This window comes from Cnephaeus nilssonii, assembly GCF_951640355.1.
Source record: "Cnephaeus nilssonii genome assembly, chromosome: 7".
Taxonomy (NCBI): domain Eukaryota; kingdom Metazoa; phylum Chordata; class Mammalia; order Chiroptera; family Vespertilionidae; genus Cnephaeus; species Cnephaeus nilssonii.
In genome coordinates, this window is record NC_137078.1 from 80,965,574 (window position 1) to 80,983,877 (window position 18,304).

The 18,304-nt window shown below is 43.9% G+C and overlaps 1 protein-coding gene across 10 annotated transcripts in view; it reads left to right on the forward strand.

Moving 5' to 3' along the window:
* The window catches only part of KIAA0319L (KIAA0319 like), a 107,035-nt gene that overhangs the window by 77,237 nt on the left and 11,494 nt on the right, over window positions 1–18,304 (forward strand). For 9 of the 10 annotated variants that reach the window (XM_079776345.1, XM_079776346.1, XM_079776342.1 and 6 more), the window contains 9 exons: window positions 879–971; window positions 2,716–2,848; window positions 5,943–6,171; window positions 7,901–8,024; window positions 8,828–8,960; window positions 10,966–11,114; window positions 12,286–12,437; window positions 12,798–12,936; window positions 14,417–14,576. In XM_079776345.1, coding sequence (XP_079632471.1) covers window positions 879–971; window positions 2,716–2,848; window positions 5,943–6,171; window positions 7,901–8,024; window positions 8,828–8,960; window positions 10,966–11,114; window positions 12,286–12,437; window positions 12,798–12,936; window positions 14,417–14,576 — 1,312 coding nt within the window. Of the gene's footprint in view, window positions 1–878; window positions 972–2,715; window positions 2,849–5,942; window positions 6,172–7,900; window positions 8,025–8,827; window positions 8,961–10,965; window positions 11,115–12,285; window positions 12,438–12,797; window positions 12,937–13,114; window positions 14,577–18,304 lie in introns of those variants that run through there. The other variant, XM_079776343.1, reaches the window with a different exon arrangement.

Consider the following 18,304-nt stretch of genomic DNA (forward strand, 5'->3'; position numbering starts at 1 on the left):
AGCCAGGAGCCTAGGAAAATTATGCAGGAGAACCGGCCAAGTGGCTGGCCCTTTCTGATCTCTTTCCAGAAATGTGGGTCTTTGTACACAGACTTCCTCACAGAACCCCTGCCGTTCCTCCTTCACATTGAACACCAAATTCCATTATTCTTTTTAAGTGATCAGTAGATTACGAGTGTGATAGCAAGGTATCTTGTTTTGCATTTTCAGAGATATTTGGGGGAAATTGGCAAGTGGCCCATACATTGGCACAAATTCTTATTCTGTCTTTGTTGGTAATAGATTTTCTTTTAATTCCTTTAATTTTGTAGCCAAGGTAATATTTTCTCTTTCTTCAAAATGTGTTTAGCATAAAGACCATTTGATCATTTCTCAATGAAAAGGCCACTGGGCTCACAGTCATTGAGGTGGACTAGAGGGAGTGGTTTGTGACCTTTCCAACACTCGGCCTAGTCACCTCCCACATAGTCAGCTCCCAGGTGGTTGAGAAATAACTCATCTTTTCGGCACAGTTGTGGCAAGGGATAGTTTGTTTTCCAGCGCCTTTATTGCACACATTTTATTTGTTGTCCACCTCTGGTCAGCTTGCCAGAAAGCAGTCACTTTCTACTTTAGTACTTTTCACAAACTAGATAGCACATGAGCATTGAAAGAATGCACAGGGTGTGGTCTTAAGAATAGTCAGGTTTGCAAGAGGCTTAAACACTCCTAGATGTCTTATGTTAGAATGCCAACCTGGTCTTGTGACTTTCACATTTGATGATGCTTCAGACACAGGTTAGGTAATGGAAACATTTATAATCCACCCAGAGGTGGCCTGCTCTTCTTATAATTTACAAAGCCCCTCTTTTAATTTCTTCTGGGTCATTTTCTTGCAGAGCCCCGTAAAAATCAGCCTCCTGTTGCCATTGTGTCACCACAGTTCCAGGAGATTTCTCTGCCAACCACTTCTACAGTCATTGATGGCAGCCGTGAGTACTTGGCACAGTGTTTTAGAACAGCATTCACTGGGTATTCTGGTCAAAGATTTGGACCAGCATTCTGCTTAGGCTTCTTGACCAAATTATGGGAAGACCAACCATCTGAAGCAACTGATTAGGAAGTAAAAATCAGACAGACCCTATTTAAAACCCCCATGTGGCTTGTTTGAAGTAACATTTCTATTCTGAGATGGTAAGAAAGTGGGATTATGCATGCATTTAGCATTATTTTAGTTGGAACTTGCTGGTTTTCAAATTTTTTTAGATGGAGTTGCCATTCTCAGTTATGGAAATAAAGCTCTTCCTGTCATGGCAAGATGAGTAACTGAGAGTCTTAACTGAGGAGCTCTCATCCAGCCATCACTGCCTAACAAGATTGTCAGCCTTCTCCTGGAGAGGCTCACGGAATGTGCTCCACAACCTTGCTTGGCTCACTAACATTGTCCCTTCAGAGGACAGGAGAGGATCTCTGGGTCTTTGCCATTGATCCTGGCTATGTGTGTGCAGGAGGTTTCGGGCCTATCATCTCACCAATATTTGCTTGGCTTCTCTTGAGACCCATTAAGGCCCTGTTACCCTGACTACCTTGGCAGAGTTTTTGGCAGAGGTAGCCACTGCTTTAGCAGAGGAATCTCTAGCAGTGTTAGACATTTCATGTAGATAGTTCTGACAAGAGGAGGCTAGAAGAATAGCAGGCTAAGAGGTAAAAGACAGGACAGGAAGAGGCACTTATGAGAGTGGTAGAAAAGGTTCATATAGTACCATTTCATTTTATATTTTTGAATAGGTCAAAGTTAAATAATATGTAAAGGTACAGGACAAAAAGAATCTCTATCATCCCTGTCTCCCAACTATCCAGTTTTTCTGCAGACAAGCAATTGTATTATTTTATGTATCTTTCCAAAGATATCTTATGCATAGATAAGATAGATATACATCTTTATGATAAAACAGTATGTACAATGCCTGTTTCTATATGTTGGGTAATTTTTCTGAATCAATATATGAAATACTTTATTCTTTTTTCCTTTTAACGATTACATAGCCTTCCAGTATATGGATGTACAATTGCATTGTTTGAATATATACTTGTTTTCAGTCAATCTCTATTGATGACCATTTAGATTATTTTTGGTCTTTCACTATTACAAATAATGTTACTGTGAATAATCTTGTAAGTATGATGATGAACACATATGTAAGGATATCTATAGGATAAATTCCTAGAAGAGGAATTGCAGGGACAAAAGTAAATTTTGCCAAATTGCTCTTTACAGTGGTTGTATCAATTTATGCTTCCACCATGACTTAAGAAAGTTCCTCTTTCTCCACACCTTTACCCATTTATGTGTCATGAAGCTTTGGTCTTTACCAATCTGATAGGTTTAAAAATAATATCTCAAGTGAAATTTAAATTTGCATTTCTTCTAAGTGAGGTTGAGTATCTTTTCATGCATTTAAGAATTTTTTATTTTCCTTTTTTTATGCAGTAACTTTTTAACCAGAGTTGCCTGTGTTGGAGTCCTTGGAAAACTATGCAGTGGAATAGTCAGTCATAGAGAGGCAGAATGACCCAATATTCGTAGGGAAGAAATAATCTGGAGAGATAGCCTGTAATTTTATGAAGTTTCCCTAGCCTCAAATCTCTATAGGTAGTTGCCCTCATTTGTGTAAACTGAGTAAGTGCTGAGACCAGGCACTCTCATCTTGTAACCGGTGTTTCTTTATGATCAAGAAAGCACTGATGATGATAAAATCGTCAGGTACCATTGGGAAGAACTAAAGGGACCTCTGAGAGAAGAGAAGATTTCTGAAGATACGGCCATATTAAAACTAAGTAAGCTCGTCCCTGGGAACTACACGTTCAGGTAAATTCAGGATCCTTCAAGTTTACCATTGGCCTTTATTTTCCTTATGGGTTCTGCATTCTTACAGGAGTAACTCTGACAGATACCAATTTAATTGTAGAGTGGCTGAAAATATAGCCTGTGGTTCCATTGGTTCTTTGAGCCCTACAGTAATTGTGGTCACAACACAAATAACTTTTTAGGGCAAAAGCCCTTGCATAATAGATTAGGATCCACCACAGTTAGTCCTTTTCAAAGTCTTACGTGGCAGTTCTCCAGACATTTTTAGGATTTCTGTCATTAAGTGAAAGGACCCATCTTTCTTTGCCTTTTCTCAGGAACAATCTAGCATGAACCTACTACCATCTTGTCTCTTCCCTATGGGAAATGCTTCTTTAACTTAATATCTCAAAGCCTTTACTTTTAAAAAATATATATTTTTATTGATTTCAGAGAGGAAGGGCTAGGGAGATAGAAACATCAATGATGTGAGAGGATCATTGATTGACTGCCTCCTGCAGGCCCCACACTGGGGATGGAGCCTGCAACCTGAGCATGTGCCCTGACCGGGAATTGAACCATGACCTCCTGGTTAATAGGTCAATACTTTTGACACATGGTTTATTTGAATATGAGTTGTAGGATCTCTCTTTATTAAGGCTTTTTGGAGAACTTTATTTAAAGACAGTCCTTTTGGGAACTAGTGTCAACATTCTAGAATATGATTAATAAGAGTGTGAGGCTGACTCTAGAGTAATCCTCCTTATATTTGCATAATTCCTTGTTACAAAGTACTTTATCATCCAAATACCATATGTACATGATACTGTCATCATTTTATATCTGAGAAAAATGAGGCTCAGTGTATTTAATAAACTGCACTGAATTGCAGATTTTCTAACCCCCATGTCAGGGCTCATTCTACTCTGTTCCTTGACTTGACCCATATGTATTTTGTTTGCTTCCTAGAATGTTCTTCTCAGTCTGTTGGAGTTCTGCCTATCCTTAGGGACCTACAGTTTTCTTTGAGGCTCTCTTAGATCCCTCCAGAGAGGAGAGAAGGTTGCACTCAGTGCCCTTATGTGGCGCCTACCACGGTGCAACAGCTTATTCTTGGGTGTTTGTGTTCCCCACCAGATCTGATATTAATCAAGTTTTAGACATTACCAGAGACACAGTGATGAATGTCATAGCACCACACCTACCATATAAATACATATGCAGGTTCTGACTTAGCAGCACTGTCACTGACTCAAGACTTCAGGAGAATGAAAGGTAGTTGCCATTTAACAAGGTTGAAGCCTTTTCATTGGCTTAAAATGGAAAAGTGAATTGATTTTTCTTAGATTTCTAATATAGGAATTTTAACATTTATGGAATTTAAACTGGGCTAGGTTGATGTTTTGAAAAATAACTACTGGTTTTTGAACATTTACTATGTGTTTAATACTGTTCTGAGCTCTTTGCAAGCAGAAAGCCATTGAAACCATACAACAAATATTAAAATTACTCTTATTTTATAGATTAGGAAATTTAGGTACCAAGAGGTTAAGTAACTTGCCCAAGGTCACAGAAGCAGTCTGAGCTTTTAACCAAGGTTAAAAACAGCATTTCAGATGGATAGGGTATTAGGGATCTATTCTTTTTTTCTAAGCCTCAATCTATGAACTGATGGGGTTGAGTTTGATTAGCATTAAGGTCCAATCTGATTCCACTCATTTTTCCTCTACCCTGCTTTTACATGGCAGTCTCCTTTTTCCCCAGCCCTGTGGTCAGCTGCTGTTTGTTTCCAGCATTCTTGCGTGTAAGCTAGGGACCGAGGTGAAAGTCGGTAATGGGCAGCTTCCATTTTGCCACCTATCTATAACTTGCTTTTATTCTGAAATAGGAGACAAATAGTATGTGTAAAAAACAAAAAACTGAAAACAACAGGCAAACTGGAAAATAAAGAAAACTTCTGTGGATTTTTCTTCTGATGTTTGATTTGCATGTCTATGTATCTGATGTTTCTATGCTCTTTTTCTCAAGGCTGTAATACCAAAAATCCTCTTCAGACCATAGGAAAAGGTGAGGCTGTGGGATAAAACCCCACAGATGCCTGGCTCTGTCTGTGGTTGGTGGTGAGATTTAAACAAATGACATATCTTTTTTATGCTTTTTATCTTTCTGTCAGCAAAATGGAAGGAGCCCAAACCTCCTTGCTTGCTTATGCTCACATTTTGAGGTGGCAAGAGCAGCTTTAGGCTGTTCAGCTGGACAGCATCATTTAGGTAACTGCCCTGTTCTTATAAATGAACATTATTTTTCTCTTTCAAATCCTGTTTCACACTGGCACAAACTGTGAGACTGTTGCATAGGAGAACTCATTTCCATCTCAGGGTCCTGTCTTACCACAGCCAGCCTTCCTAGTCCATCCCAGAGGCTGTCTGCTCAGGATGTCCGTTCCTGTGCGTGTACATAGCCGAAGAGGATGGTGGGGGGAAGAGCCTGTTGCAGTCAGAGCACTAGTTAATGTAGCGTCTCTGTACCCCACAGGAACAGGGACCAGGGACTCTCTCTTAAGACTTGGTTTCTAGGCTTGGGAGTCAGAGAACTGGGCTTGCATCTTGGCTCACAATGGGGTGCTGAGCAGGTTACTTAGCCTCTCTAAGCCACTTGTAAATTGAGATTGATGATTGCTGTGCGGGCTAGATCAGACAGTGCTTGTACCGGTCCCAGCATACAGGTACATGCAGGCAGCAGAGCAAAACAGCACTGGAGACACACTGCCTGGGCTCAGGTCCTAACTCCAATACTTTCCAGCTTGGGCAAGTTACTTGACCTCTCTCTGCCTTAGACCCTCATATGTGTAAGGAGTAAAATGAAGATAGGACTTTATAAAGCTGTTGTTTATTGAGTTCTAAACCACTTGGAACAGTGTCTGGTACACAGTGACCCCTCAGTCAGTGTTAGCTTCTAGTATTACTCTACCTTTCTAAGAGGAATGGTAAGAATTGGTTACTAATTAGTAACCCTTCCACTCTGGTATTTCTTATTCTTGACTTTTAGTCCTCTTATATTTCTTCTTCTTTACTGAAAACCATCCCTGATTGCACTCCTCTCTCTGCCCTGATAGCTTGACTGTAGTAGACTCTGATGGAGCTACCAACTCGACCACTGCAAGCCTGACAGTGAACAAAGCTGTGGATTACCCCCCTGTGGCCAACGCAGGCCCCAACCAAGTGATCACCCTGCCCCAAAACTCCATCACGCTCCTTGGGAACCAGAGCACTGATGACCATGGCATCACCAGCTATGAGTGGTCACTCAGCCCCAGCAGCAAAGGGAAAGTGGTGGAGATGCAGGTAGGAGGGAAGAGTTTCTGTCTCTTCTTGCCCAGGTGAATTAGAGCTACTGGACTGGATCACCCATCCAAGGCTTGTTTTTGCTGTATTTTAATTACCGAAGTCAGATTTGTGCATAGAATATTTGAATTTTTTTTAAATCCACAAAGTTTAAGGAGTCTTTAATTAACATACTATCAAAAACCTATATCTTAAATGTTTCATATCAGAAGAAAAGACTGGATGAGAAATGGTAGCTGCTCTAGGATGATTCCAGAGAGTCAAACTATTTAGAAGGTGCATGGGTGTGAATCTTACAAATTGGAGTAGATTGCCCAACTCAGTGGTGAGCCCTTCTCTGCAGATATTTAATAAGAGACTAGATCTGTCACCACACAGGTAACATAAGTCAGTAAAGAAAACTGGATGGGGCTGTGGTGAACCAGAGAACCTAAGCCCTGACTAAAGGGTCCAGCTGCTCCTCAGGCCCAGCTGGTTGTGGCCAGATGGAAGTACAGTCCCATTATTATCAGGAAATATAGACCTTTATGTGAAAGTTTACAGCTTTTAAGACATATAGGCCAAACAAACTGTCTGCAAGAGGCTGTCAGGTTTGCCCACTGTTGTAAAGTTCCTGCATTGGAGTTTGTCCTAAGTTATATGTAATGTTCCTTGTGACACTCGGGAGTCTATGTTTCTAGATTTGAGGCATGACTTAAAGCTCACGTTTCACCTGGGTTTAGTTTAAGTATTGTGTTGGGTTTCTCTGCTGCTGCAGAATCTGCACAAATCTGTAAGGGGACAGCATAGCGTGACATAGCATCTGGAATTGCTGCCATGTTTTACTGAGCACTTCATTAGGATCACTGTGTAACCTTCATAGGAAGAACACTTTTTAAAAATTGTGTTATTATATATTCACTAGTAGCCCGTTTGCACGAAGATTCGTGCAATAGACCTTCATTCACCTGGCTGCCTGCACCAGTTTTCTGCCGGCACCAGGGACCCAGGCCTTGGCTGTGGCCACCGCCTTCTTTCAGGGTCGGGGCTTGGCCCCGGGCGGTGGCCTTGGGCTCGGCGGCACCCAGCGTCCCTGCTAGGGATCGCAGGAGCCGACCCCCAGTGGTTTCCTGCGATCCGTGCAGGCTGCCCGCTGGTGCCCAAGGCCGGGAAACCCTCAGGCGGCTTTCCCGGCCTTGGGCTCGGCCGCACCCAGCGTCCCTGCTACGGATCGTAGGAGCCGACCCCCTGTCGTTGCCTGCGATCTGTGCAGGCTCCCCGCTGTGCAGCTTTCCCGGCCTTGGGCTCGGGGGCACCCCAACGTCCCTGCAACGGTTTCCTGGTGGGCGTGGTTGGTGGGCGTGGCTTGGGCGTAGCGAAGGTGCGGTCAATTTGCATATTTGTCTATTATAAGGTAAGATGGTCTTCTTTCTGCCTTTGGTCTTAGAGGCTGATCTTGGTTATCTTTGTACATTTCCCTGTACTCCCCTCCCTTGTGAAAGCTCTGATTTTATTTGAAACTGCTGCTGTATCAGGGAAGGTTGTTCCCTTTAGGGGGGAAGCTTTTTAACAAGATGTCCCACAGCGTCTGATCCAGCATTCACTAATTTTGCTGAACTCTAGGAAGTAGTAGCCTAGTACCAAATAGGTTTAGAAAACTGGGTAAGTCTCTTAGACCCAAGCAGGACTTAGCGTATTATGTTGTGACTCTGGGAGGCTGCTTTTCCATGGTCTGTATTTCTATATCCAGGGTGTTAGAACACCAATCCTGCAGCTCTCTGCCATGCAAGAAGGAGACTACACTTACCAGCTAACAGTGACTGACACAATAGGACAGCAGGCCACCGCTCAAGTGACTGTTATTGTGCAGCCTGGTAAGTCCAACCTTGAGGTGCAGGCTCTGCTATTGGCTGGTCCCTTTAACCTTGGGGAGAAGAGGGTTTGGGTTCTGAGCTGTATGAGTGAGCAGTAGGAGGCGCCAATCCACTGAGCCCCTGGAAGCTTCTATTGTCCTCATAACTTCTGTTGTCTAGCCCCGTGGTCGGCAAACTGCGGCTCGCGAGCCACATGCGGCTCTTTGGCCCCTTGAGTGTGGCTCTTCCACAAAATACCACGGCCTGGGCAAATCTATTTTGAAGTGGCGTTAGAAGAAGTTTAAGTTTAAAAAATTTGGCTCTCAAAAGAAATTTCAATCGTTGTACTGTTGATATTTGGCTCTGTTGACTAATGAGTTTGCCGACCACTGCCCTAGCCTCAGCTTATCCCTTGCCCTGGGCTAATGTGCCTTCAAGGAGACATAAAAGGTAGAGTCTCTGCCACCCAAATCCTATCATGTGTCTTTTAAGGACCAGCTTCAAACCTACTTCCTTAAGAAAGCCCTGTCGTATCACTCATACCCTTTCCTTTGAACTCCCAGAGCATTCTATTTCCCATTTAGCATGGCATTGTAACTTCATTAAGTTCTGCCATGTTCTTTCAGAAGTGTTCTATGTTTCCGTCTTCTGTTCTGCATTGTGAGCTTCCTGATCACACCCCAGTACATATCTGTCCCACGGTATCTGACCATCTCTGGGCAGAGAGGCAGAGTCCTCATGGCTTCCAGAATATATGTCCCAATTGGATCCTCTCCTTTCCCAGCTTACTGCCTGCTTTTGATCTGTATGCCTCTGTCTTCTAGAAAACAACAAGCCGCCACGAGCAGATGCAGGCCCAGATAAAGAGCTGACCCTTCCCATGGATAGCACAACCTTGGATGGTAGCAAAAGCTCAGATGATCAGAAAATTATCTCGTATCTCTGGGAAAAAACACAGTGAGTATTGACACAAAGCCTTACTTATGCAAAGTCTCCAGACATTTGCAGAGTAATGTTTTATTTATTTTTTGAGTGTACTTGCTGTGCCCTGATTGGGTGGCTCAATTGGTTGTAGCATCATCCCATACACCAAAAGGTTGCAGGTTTGATCCCCAGTTGGGGCATGTATAGGAGGTAACTGGTCGATGTTTCTCTCCCCCACCCTCTCTCTCCCTCCCTCCCTTCTTCAGTCTCTAAAAATCAATAGAAATAAATAAACAAATTTAAAAATCAGTTAAAATATTCTCAGGCAAGGATTACAAAAAATTTTTAAGCGCTTACTTGCTCTTGTTGGCTTATTCAAGGGGGCTGTGACTGAGAAAGAAAGGTTTGCAATGCCAAACTTCAACGCTAAGAAAATTATATAAGTTAATTTTTGTAAAAAATAAAGAATGCTTACCATCAGCTAGTCCCCAGGTAGTATTTTGCAGTCCTGGTGCTTTTACAGGTGTAATCCATCTGCTGAAATGCATAGTTTAATTACACTTGAGAGGCAAGATGGAAGGGGTAATGGAGCAGAAAAATACTGTTGCTCAAAATTAACTGGGTAAGGCTGGCAGGGGGATGGGGCAGAGCAGCTATCAAGGAGAATTGAAAATTCATCTACAAAATGAAAGCATTGCTCTATTACTATATCCTTGAAGACCACACTTACCAACTACATTAGCCAGAGGCGAAAGGCAGCGACCAAATAATACTAATTAAAATGGAATCACCTAATTGAATCATTCCTGGCTCTCACAGTTCCTTTCAGCTCCTTTAAACCATAACAACTGGAACTCAAAAGTAGTGAAAGAATTCCAAGGAAGAGTTAAAAGTTAAAAAGGAGCTAAATTTCTCTGTTTCCAAAGGTAGCAATCATAGAATAGACTGGGTGTTTTGATTTTGTTTTTGGTCAGGGGCATTAGAGGTGGATGCGAAAGGGCTGTAATTGGACTACAGAAACTACTTACCTTACTATTGGTGAGTTGGATTCTAGAATTTATTTTTCTCAGCTCTTGTTTCTATCTTTTGGAGAACCTATTCTTTCTTCTTCAGCCCCATGTGTTTTAATTATAAGTATTAAAGATACTAGTGATGAATCTTTTGGTTGAGTTTTATTAGTGTTTACAGCAGAAATAATGCTTATTAGCAAGCTTCATTGGGGAGAATCTGTTTCAGGAGGGGCTACTAGGGCCAGAGGTCATAAGTTTAAATAGCAAAACAAAACAGAAAAGTCTACAGATTTCTCTGGTTGTCCTGTAGTTTTAAGGAAAGCTCTGGGGCATTTTGACTCTTGAGCAGAAGGACTCAAGAGTGTGTGCAGCGTTGTGCCTGGGTGTCAGCACACAGCTCACTCGCCTGCTGCCGGCTGCTGAGTGAGGCCCCAGGGGAGAAGGAAGGATGCCCGGTGTGCCAGGTCCCCTGTGGTCCCTGTCTGGGAGCTGGCGGGAGCTTTGCTTCCAGAGCCACTAGGAAGAGGAAGGTTTTGCCCTGAGAATTCCTCTGCAGCTTTGGCCCATTTCCTTTCTCTGACTTTTCAGCAAGAGTAAGTTTGGCATATGATTAAGAAATGTGTTTTGCTTCTTTGTTGGCAAGAGCTGGACCAACTACTGGGCCAGAAATACTTTTCAGAAACATCACTATGAAATCATTCTTTAGATCAGAGACCTGCTTAGAACACTTTCTTCCTTTTACAAACTGGAACAGCAAAGAGTTTGAATGTTCTAGAAGCTCATATAAAGGATAAGGCTAGATCTGTTTGAAAACTGGTGAATGGAATTTTCTGATCAGCAGGTAGCCTGTATTGTGGGGCCAAATGACACTCTGTCCAAATGGAATATTTTAAAACTTGTCCTCTCAAGGTCTGGGAAACAATAGTTCATGTCTCATCTGAGGCAATAATTGTCTGCACCTGCTGAGTCAGGGACAAGAGAGCAGCAAACAGGTACAACTCCAGCCTCTGGTTTCTCTCTTTGTCCAGGGGACCTGATGGGGTGCAGCTCGAGAAGGCTAACAGCAGTGTCGCCACTGTGACTGGGCTGCAAGTGGGAACCTACGTGTTCACCTTGACTGTCAAGGATGAGAGGAACCTGCAAAGCCGGAGCTCTGTGAATGTCATTGTCAAAGAAGGTACCTCCCTGCCCCGGGTTGTTGCAGCAGCCTCAGGGTTAGATAACTGAGGAATTCATCATCTCTTGTTTGGCTGCAGAAATCGATTTAGAGACAGGGTGTGGGGAAGAAAGTTGGGGTGAGAGCAGCTGATACTTGCTTTTCTAAAACAATCTTCATTGAGAGTGATTGTAAGATGATTTTTCATTTCTTGCAGTCCCCTCTCTCCCTTTCTCCTTTCCTTCGTTCTCTATTGAATAGGGAAAGAATTAAGGTGTTTTTCCTTTGCACTTTTATTTTGCCTCTGTGCTGCTAAGACCTGGGGTTCCTGTGCCTCTCCCACTAGCTACAGTGACACCTGCTGTCAGACTTCAGAATGACAGTCCTGCACTGGGGCTTTCTGTGCTTTTCCTGTGAACCTGCACGCTGAAGCCAACGTGAGACAAGAGTCGATAGGCCTTGCTCTGGTTTGCAGGCTCATGATCAGTAATGGCCTCGAGAGAGGGCTCCAAGCTGACAGTAGGAAAAACCATCAGATATTATCCATATTACCCATATTTTAAAGAGAACTTGTGGTATCAGTTGGATGAAACCTAAACTCCCAGGCTTTAAACCAACTGTGGGCTTTTGTTTCCAATTATCATATACCTCCAAAGGACAGAAATGGGTTCCTTTCGGGGAGGCTGCTTTGGGAATATAGGAGGAAACTACACTTGTCCCCTCTGTTGTATGGGTCAGAGAGTATTTCTCTCTCCATGGGACTGGAGCCTCAGGGCCTGTGGCAATGGTGGCTTTAAATCTACACCTTTAGCCCTGGTCGGTTTGCTCGGTGGTTAGTGTCAGCCTGTGGACTGAAGGGGCATGGGTTCAATTCCTGTCAAGGGCACACACCTCAGTTGCGGCTCGATCCCTGGCTCCAGTCAGGATGCGTGTGGGAGGCAACGAACCGATGTCTCTCTCACATTGATGTTTCTCTCTCTGTCTCTATCCCTCCCTTTTACTCTCTAAAAATCACTGGAAAAAATATCCTTGGGTGAGGGTTTACAAAAAATAAAAAATCGATGCTGTTAGTTGCTTGCATGGATAGACTCTTAAAACAGTTCTCCATTTAATTCCCCATAAACATCACGAAGAAGCACTTCCTTTTTCCCCCTAGAATATTATATGATTTCAATGATTTCTCTTTGCTTAGAAACGAACAAACCACCTATAGCCAAGATAACTGGGAATGTGGTGATAACCTTGCCCACGGACACAGCCGAGCTGGATGGCTCCAAGTCCTCAGATGACAAGGGAATAGTCAGCTACCTCTGGACTCGAGATGAGGGGAGCCCAGCAGCAGGGGTAAGTGTGCCAGGAGCTGGAGAGCAACACATGTTCCAAGGGGTGAGATGGGGAGAGGGGGCTGAGCCAGATGGTCTACTGTTTTAACCAAGTGGTTTCTTATATCAAACCTGGATTGCGCTCTGAAATCCAGGGAGGTTAAATGACTTGCCTGGGGTCACTCTGCAAGCTAGTGTGGCACAGGATGAGTTTCTCTTCCCTAACCCGAGCAGCCATGGGCTGCAGTGCTGTTCCGAGCAGAAGCTGCTGGAGGTGAAGCAGTCCAGCTCAGAGGGGCTTAGTGGTGACAGAGCAGCCACTGAGTCCATGGAAGGAGTTTGTTTTGTTTTGCAAACGTAGCCATGTTATTCAACCCCACAGGAGGTGTTAAATCACTCTGACCACCACCCTATCCTCTTCCTTTCCAACCTGGTCGAGGGAACCTACGTATTTCATCTGAAAGTGACTGATGCGAAGGGTGAGAGTAACACAGACCAGACCACTGTGGAGGTGAAACCTGGTGAGTTCATTTAGTGATGAGACTGAGTGGAATTGCTGGATAAGCCAAGCAGGGTCTCCATCCTGAGACACCTTCTCCCCAGCATGGACAGAGCCAGATTTTTAAAAAAATCTAGAACCCCAAGCTGAAAAATCCTTAGAGTCTGTCTGTTCCAACATTACCTCTCCTACCCACACAGGAATATGGACCTCCTCCTCCTCATCTCAGATGGAGAAACAAAAACTCAGAGTGGTGTGTCAAAGCCGGGCCTTTGTGCCCAAGTCCAGCACTTCCTGCTCTACATGTGACTGATGGGAGAGGGTACCCTGGGGATCTGAGCACAGGAATAACTTGAGTCATGATGTCTCATCAGCACCCAAATGCAGAAAACATTTATTTTTATAAGTTGAGCCTCAGGCTTTTTCTGACAATCCAGGGAAGGTAAAGTAACTGGTGTCCTTTACATTTTTCAGATTTGCAGAAATAAAATTTCTTTCTTAAATAGAACCATGTTTTTATTTTGCTTTGAGGCTAATTTGGTTTTAGAGAGGAAGTGAGTGTGGAGTAGGGTAGAGCTTGATAAATTTCTGAGCACATCTGATGAGGAGGGATTAACTTTAAACCCGCTCTTTATTATCTAGGCCAAACCTGTGTATCAGTGTCTGAGATGGGAAGGATCTTGGCAGGTCTTCCAGTCCTTGTCCCATCTCTCTGAAGGACAGCACCCAAGTCACTATAGTCTCTTCTGTGGCCCTAGCGGGTTTGACTCAGTCGATAGAGTATTGGCCTGGAGACCAAAGGGTCTTGGGTTCGATTCTGGTTGGGGGCACATATCTTGGTTGTAGTCTCCTCCCCGGCCAGGGCCCTGGTCAGGGCGCACGGAGGAGGCAACCAATCAATGTGTTTCTCTCACATTGATGTCTCTCTCTGTCTTTCCCTCTCTGCTCCAATCTCTCTAAAAGATCAATGGAAAAATATCCTCGGGTGAGGATTAAAACAAACAAACAAAATAAAGTCTCCTCTGTGTTTAAAATCCGATCACATTGTCCACTAATTGTGTAAATTATACATCAGAACAGGCAAATGTTGCATTCAAGTGTGTGAATAAAGTATTCTGAATAATCACTGAACTTCCAAGTGTAGAACAGTCTTTAGGACACCAGTCCCTGAAAATCCGATGTGGATCAGGAGAGGTTGCTAGATAAACCTACCCACAATGGAGAGTTCAGCAAAGCCAATTGAGAGGCTTTCAAAGCTTGTTTCTCTCTCTCGCCCACTCGCTTCACTAAACCCTGTTGCTTCCCTGACACCTCCCCACCCGCCCCCCAGCACATGGTGGTAATTCTCAGGTTGACATAGGGACCAGGAGTCCTTTTGAAACTCCAACACCATTTCTGTACGCTCTCATTCCTTCCTCTCCTGTGCCCAAGCACATGCACAGTGGTGGGTCTGTGTTACCTCTCCTGCTTCTAAAGCCATGACTAATCCACATGCTTTCCAGATCCCAGGAAAAACAACCTAGTGGAGATCATCTTGGATGTCAACGTCAGTCAGCTGACTGAGAGGCTGAAGGGGATGTTCATCCGCCAGATTGGGGTCCTCCTGGGGGTGCTGGATTCCGACATCATTGTGCAAAAGATTCAGCCGTACACGGAACAGAGGTAGCTGGGCAATGAATTGGGGGAGAAAAGAAAGACCATCGCCTCCCCCCACCCCCCGGGCTTTGTGACTGAGCTGAGAAGTAGTGTGGGTAGATAGAGAAGAGTGGGCTCTCTGACCAGGAACCACTCATGGTGTCCGTTTCTTTAATGAGCTCCTCTCTTCTGATATGTGTCACATGCTCTGTACTAGACACTGCTGCAAGGTGCCAAGACACCAGGTCAGAAGAGGTCCATTATGTTTGAAGGCCAGTCTAGTAGGGAAATAATCAAGTAAACATCAGTACAGGGTGGGTTTGACAGAATGTGTGGTATCGTGGAGGCACAGAGGCAAGGGTAATTAATTCTTCCAGAGGTTGTGGTAGGCGATAGTCCAAAGATTCTTCCCAAAGTAAAACTTGCATTGGTCAAGCTTAGGGAAATCAGGAGGAAATTCAGAATGGGGGAACAGCATGAGCAGTGGTCCTATGGTGTGAAAGCACAATGATCCCTCTGGAAGAAATCACAGGTTCAGAGAGCTTACTGGGCCCCAGAATGTGGTGGAAGGTAAGACTGCTGTGTAGACTGAGAATAGTCATATTCAAGTCAAGAAGTTTATATTTTGGGCTGGAGGACTCAAGTTAGTTTGTTTTATGTACCTGAAGTTTTTGTTTTGTTATTACAGCAAGGAGATTGGTGGTTGTTTTATAAGGGAGTTCAGTAGTGTGAAGGCTAGACTGAAATAGGGAGACCAAAGACTGGGAGACCAAGCAGGAAGCTTTGGAGTAGTCTAGTAAAAAGGTAATAAAACCTGAATTAAGGTAATTCCAATGGAAACAGCAGAAGAGGAGAAGAAAATAAGAAGAAATTCAGGGGTAAATCAACAGGACTTGGAGACCCTGTGAGGTATCAACCATGAGGCTTTGGGTTTGGATGCCTGAATAGATGCGAATGCCATTAATTGAGATCAGGGATACAGAAAGAATCAGTTTCAAAGAAAAGATAATGAGTTCAGTTTTGTTTTTTGTGTTTTTTTTTTATGAGTTCAGTTTTGACTGTTTAACTTGGTGTGTCTATGGGTTGCATGGGGAGATGTTTCATCAGATAGTAACAAGTATAGGCAGGAACTTGGGGTGGAGGAATAGCCAGAGAGAGGGAGTCTGCATCCGAGCAGGAGTCAAAGCCATGAGGACAGATGAGACACACCGGGGAGTGTCAAGAGGGCTGAGGACAGAGCTCTGGAGAACGCATATTTACCGAGGAACGTAAGAAATAGTCAGAGGGGTGGGAGGAAAACCAGGTGGGGCTGGTCTGCTGAAAGTTAAGGAGGGAGGGGGAGGGGCCTGCCAAAGGATTCAGATGCTTACAGAGATGCAGGTGTGGTAAACACGTTTTACTCAGATGTTGGGGGACAGAGGACAAATTCATTTTATGGTTTGAGGATACAGAGATGGGAAGTATAACACCTCTTTGAAGAGGTTGGTGCTGAAAATAACATGGGGGATAAGATCAAAAGAACACCTTTAAAGACAGGAAATACTTGAACATTTTTACAGACTGAGGAGCAGGTGCAGGGAAAGTAGACAGGGCCGTTTAGAGGGTTATAAAGGGACATAGGTCTTGGGGACTGGCCCTTGTCGAGCAGGAGCACCACTCTGGAGATAGAAGAAAGGAGGGAAGATGTGCTTTTAGGGTGAATTTATAGGTAGAGAGGATGAAGCTTGAGACCATTGGTGCCAACACCCTGTGTTTCGTCTCTGAAACTGGAGACAAGGCCTTCTGCTTGAGGAGGTGGGAATGAGATGGGCAGCATGAGGAAAGTGCTAAAGGTTGGGGGTAGCAGCTCCAGGAATGGGTGCTGGCTTGAGCAGTGTTGGTGTCTCAGCCAAGGTGAGAGACAGGTGAGAGCAGTGGTTCCCAAATCACCTGGAGCTTTGATGAACATCATTACCCGAGCCTCACCCACAGATGATTTCACTTGGTCTAGAGCAGCGATGGTCTGTGAGGTCCGAAAGGTTGGCGACCGCTGGTCTGGAGCAATGGTTCCCCGTGTGGGTGGGGCACACGCCCCACAGGGGGGCAGTTTGACTTTTAAGGGGGACAATTCGAGAATGAGTTATTAGTGAATTTTTTGCATTTCTTATGGTTCTAGGGGCCTCATATACAGTATATAAATATATATTGTGACATATTTATGCATTTCACTTCTCTATTATATGTTTTGAAACTTTATTTGCTATTTTTTCATATCTCTACATATTCTTATTGTTGTTAACAATTTCTTAGTGATTTCTTCCTCAGTACTTCAACTGTCCTTTCGTTCTTTTATTTTTCTCTTTCATGGATGCCATGTTCTTTGGAAGCTTGTTTAGATGAAGTTAATGGCCTTTTAGGCTTCCTCTACGTGAATAGGAGGTCACCTTTTGAATAATAAGAATTACATGTCACAAGGGGGCATCAGGATTTTAGAGATGCTTAGGTGAGGCACAGCCAAAAAAGGTTGGGAACCACTGGTCTAGAGTGAGGTTTGGGCACCTGAAGTCTAAAAGCTCCCCAGGTGAACCTAATATGCGGCCAGGGTTCACTGGGTCAGAGACAGCGTAGTGATTTAGGACTTGGTGTGTAAGCTCTGCTCAGCAGCCTGGGAGCAGGCAGGGATCTATCTAGCTGGTTCTGTCGGTTGGATACAGGCAGTGGAAGCAGCGAGAGTGCTGGTCAGAGCACTGTGGAAGGGTTTGCTCGCAGACTTGCTGACCCCGCATCAGGCATGAGGGAAGAGAGGAGCATCACAGTGGCTGGGTTTCTGGCTCGGGTTTGGTTGGCTTAGTTGAGGAATGTTGGAGGGATTGGATACTGGGAGGGAGATAGTTAATATAGTGGGAAAGAGCATGGTCCTTCCACCAGACCATGTTCTAGGTTACCTCCCCTCTCCAAACCTGTTCTAACAGTAAAAATGCCAGTACCCATTTTATAGGCTTGTTATTGAGGATCCAATAAAGTAATGTTTGCATAGTCCCTAATGCACAGTAAGTGCCCAGTTAATGGTTGTTATAAGTTTATTTTGAGACATGTTGGATTCAAGGTGCCTGTGGAACATCTAGGACAGATATTCTAGCAAGCATTAAAGATAAAGATTTGGTCACTCAGGAGAGACGGGGAAAGGAGTTTAAAGATTTGAGAGTTACTGGTATATAGACAGAAATTGAAACTACCCATGGATTAGGTCACTATAAGAAAATGAGAAAAGGACCACAGATCTTTTATGGTAAAGATTTGTTTCTTGATTCTAGAATTTATGTTACCTATTGTTGGCCTTTTTGTACAGCAAGCTTTTAGAAAGACTTTTATGCCAGTGCTTCCCAAACTTTTATGTCATACCACACAGGAAATTATGCCATTTACATGGCACTTTGGGGTAAACAGAGTTACACTGTAGCAACTGGAGCCACCCAGCTACGCTGGGTGCGGAGGGCATCAGTATCTTGGGCACACCTATAAACGCGTGTGGCCCACTGCTTGAGAAGGTTCGGTCTGTGAGACTAACATGAAGTAAAAAGGCAGGCTACCAAAAGTGGAGGCCAAGCCATAGAGAACAGATTTGGTGCCACCCAGGTGTGAGTTCTAGCATGGTCTGCCTTGGACAGAAATTGACAGTCAGAAAGGAAATAGATTCTGGGCCTGGAGTAACAGAATCTCGTTCCAGCCACACCATCGTGTGGTCTTGTTACTGTCGTAGTAACGATCGTTTTGGC